The sequence below is a fragment of the Sinocyclocheilus anshuiensis genome, unplaced genomic scaffold, assembly GCF_001515605.1.
Source record: "Sinocyclocheilus anshuiensis isolate Anshui unplaced genomic scaffold, SAMN03320099.WGS_v1.1 scaffold801, whole genome shotgun sequence".
Taxonomy (NCBI): domain Eukaryota; kingdom Metazoa; phylum Chordata; class Actinopteri; order Cypriniformes; family Cyprinidae; genus Sinocyclocheilus; species Sinocyclocheilus anshuiensis.
In genome coordinates this window covers 79,595-82,170 of record NW_015536541.1, presented here as the reverse complement: position 1 = coordinate 82,170, position 2,576 = coordinate 79,595, and the positions used below count along the sequence as shown (strand labels likewise).

The window sequence follows — 2,576 nt, the reverse complement described above, 5'->3', positions numbered from 1 at the left end:
AATATGAACACAGTTTGGATTAAATAAAAGTACAGTCAAATTGTATCTCCTGTATAGACTTTACTGTACAATGACTTAATGTTTTCTAACGCGAGTTAGATCTAGTAACATCTTACAGTAATGAATGTTTTAAAAATATATTGTTCACTCAATGTTTGTGAATGTTATTTAATACAAACACTTGATCATTCATGTTTGTTCATTGTGCATTAAATCATTTTAAGAGCATTAGAATTAAGTTTCTTTATTAACTATTTAATGCTCCTATAACTTTTATTAGGGTAAAAAAAAACAGGAGGACATGATGATATTTACTATTTTTACACACCAGAGGCTTTTACATGAATTGTGAATCTAAAATATGCGTGTTAGAGAATGTACAATTGGTTAACATTGTTTGTGTCATATCAGTCAGAAGTTCTGGGCTTTTTTTTAAACATTTTTTAGCTAACTTAGTTGTTATTCTTGACTGAATAGCTCTAGGGTTTCAAAAGCCCTTTAAAATTAAATATGTACACATTTTGGATTAAATGAAAGTAGTAAAATTTTTTAATTAGCATGGTTTTGTGTTTTGCTTTGTTACCGAGAACCGTGGATTTTCACTGGTATTGGTACCGAATACTGAAATTTTGGTACCGTGACAACACTACCTTGTTCTTTTATTAAGCAAACTAAATAGCCTTAAGTTATTTATCTTATTTACACGACGGCATGTCATTTCGGTCTCTACGTTAAAGTACCGAATCGATAAGCAGTATTGGTAAGAGTAGTAATACCGTTAAAACCTTAACGATACCCATCCCTAGCCCTAAACATGTAATATTTGTGAAATTGTTAATAAATTGATGTTAAATTGTTTAAGTTTCATGATTTTAATTAATTAGACATGCTTTTTGATTAATAAAATGTAATTTAACCATTAAAAAGGAGTCCAGAAAAAGAAGGAAAAAAAAACCGGAAACCCCCAAAGCCATAAACCTAGGGGAAACACTTTACTCTGTTTATGTGGTAAGTGAAATTTTATGTACTGTAATATAACAGGCATTATGTAATGTCCGCAACCCATAAGTAAACTTCTCACACATTTCATGTTACATTATGGAGCCAGCATAATCTGAAATTATAGTTTGTAAATGGTTATGCAACGCTAACGTTATGCTAACTTGATGCTGACGTGTTGTATTAGTAGGAAAGCAATAGTTACGTAGATTACTGCATTCGGTTTTTGAAAAAAAAATTAATTAAAATTAATTACCATTCTGAAACATCCTGTTGTAACCACATATGATGAGGTGGTTGGTTGTCGCCTGTCGTCGCCGATTCGGGGTCTGAGTCCGGCTCAAACATGTAAGGCCGGAAAACATTTCCCTCAGCAGTGGCCATCATTAAAGGTGTTTCTATTTTTCTATTTGCCATAGCAGGCTACAGCATACATGACCCTAGTTACCTGTGGTTGGCCTGGCCGTGCGTCACTCAGAAAACTACAGGCCAATCAGAAGAGAGGCTCGTGAATATTAATTAGACAGGCCAAAATCGAACTGTTCAAAGCAGAGCTCCTGAGAAAGGAGCTGTAAAAATATATTTAGATGGTTTTTGGTACTTATACCGCAAATATATATTCTTAAGGACATCAAAACCTAAAATAAAACTCCAGAAAGGTGTATAATATGTGACCTTTAAAAGTTTAGGGTATCACAGTTTCCACAAAAATATACAGCAGCAAAAAATATAATCAACATTGATAATAAGAAATGTTTCTTGACCTCCAAATCAGCATATTAGAATGATTTCTAAAATATGAGAGAAGAAAAAAAAAAAAAATGTAGACTGGTAGTGCATATTCACAGTCCTAGCTAGAATACTACCAACTAATGGTATGGACAGCTATTTCCTCTCATGTAAGCACAGAGTGTACATGCTTAGCTACCTGTAGACCAGGGGTGGGGAACGTTGATCCTGGGGTGCCACTGTCCTGCAGAGTTTAGCTCCAACCCTGAAAAAAAAAAAAACCTACCTGTATCCTGAAGACCTTGATTAGCTTGTTCAGGTGTGTTTGATTAAGGTTGGAGCTAACCTCTGAAGGGACACCGGCCCTCCAGGATCAACGTTCCCAATCCCTGCTGTAGACAGTAGTCTTTGCTGTGTTTTCAAGCCCAACATTTTGGCCCAGATGCAGACGCCGCAAGGCTTTTGTTACCACTAGTTCTTTGATGACGGTTTGGTGTGTCTGGCCCTTAAGCTGGATGGCTTTGCGTGCATACACATACCTATAAGGGCTAGAAGTGGGGGTAGTGCTTCTGGCGCTGACAGGTGGAGTTCCAGGCTTCAGATCCATTCCACAACTGAAGAGCTTCAGATCCATCTCACACATCTAGAACAGATAAAGTATAAATGTTTTAATATGCCCCATGTATGATAAGCTTTTAGACTACAGTAATATTAAGGTTTTGGAAAATTCGGAACAAAAACAACAAATGGGTCAAATGAAAATTCAAATTCACCCTCAAACAGTAGGTGGTGAAACACAAAGCTACGGAGCCCGGGAAGTCACCTGTAGGAGAAAAAAAAAACAATCC

The 2,576-nt window shown here is 36.0% G+C and overlaps 1 protein-coding gene across 1 annotated transcript in view; it reads right to left on the bottom strand.

Moving 5' to 3' along the window:
* Positions 1-2,576, bottom strand: part of LOC107697494 (protein PRRC2C-like) — a 50,202-nt gene that overhangs the window by 8,799 nt on the left and 38,827 nt on the right. Inside the window, exons 26-27 of the mRNA XM_016498302.1 lie at positions 2,502-2,565; positions 2,268-2,371 (exon numbers count right to left, since the gene is read on the bottom strand). Coding sequence (XP_016353788.1) covers positions 2,268-2,371; positions 2,502-2,565 — 168 coding nt within the window. The remainder of the gene's footprint in view (positions 1-2,267; positions 2,372-2,501; positions 2,566-2,576) is intronic.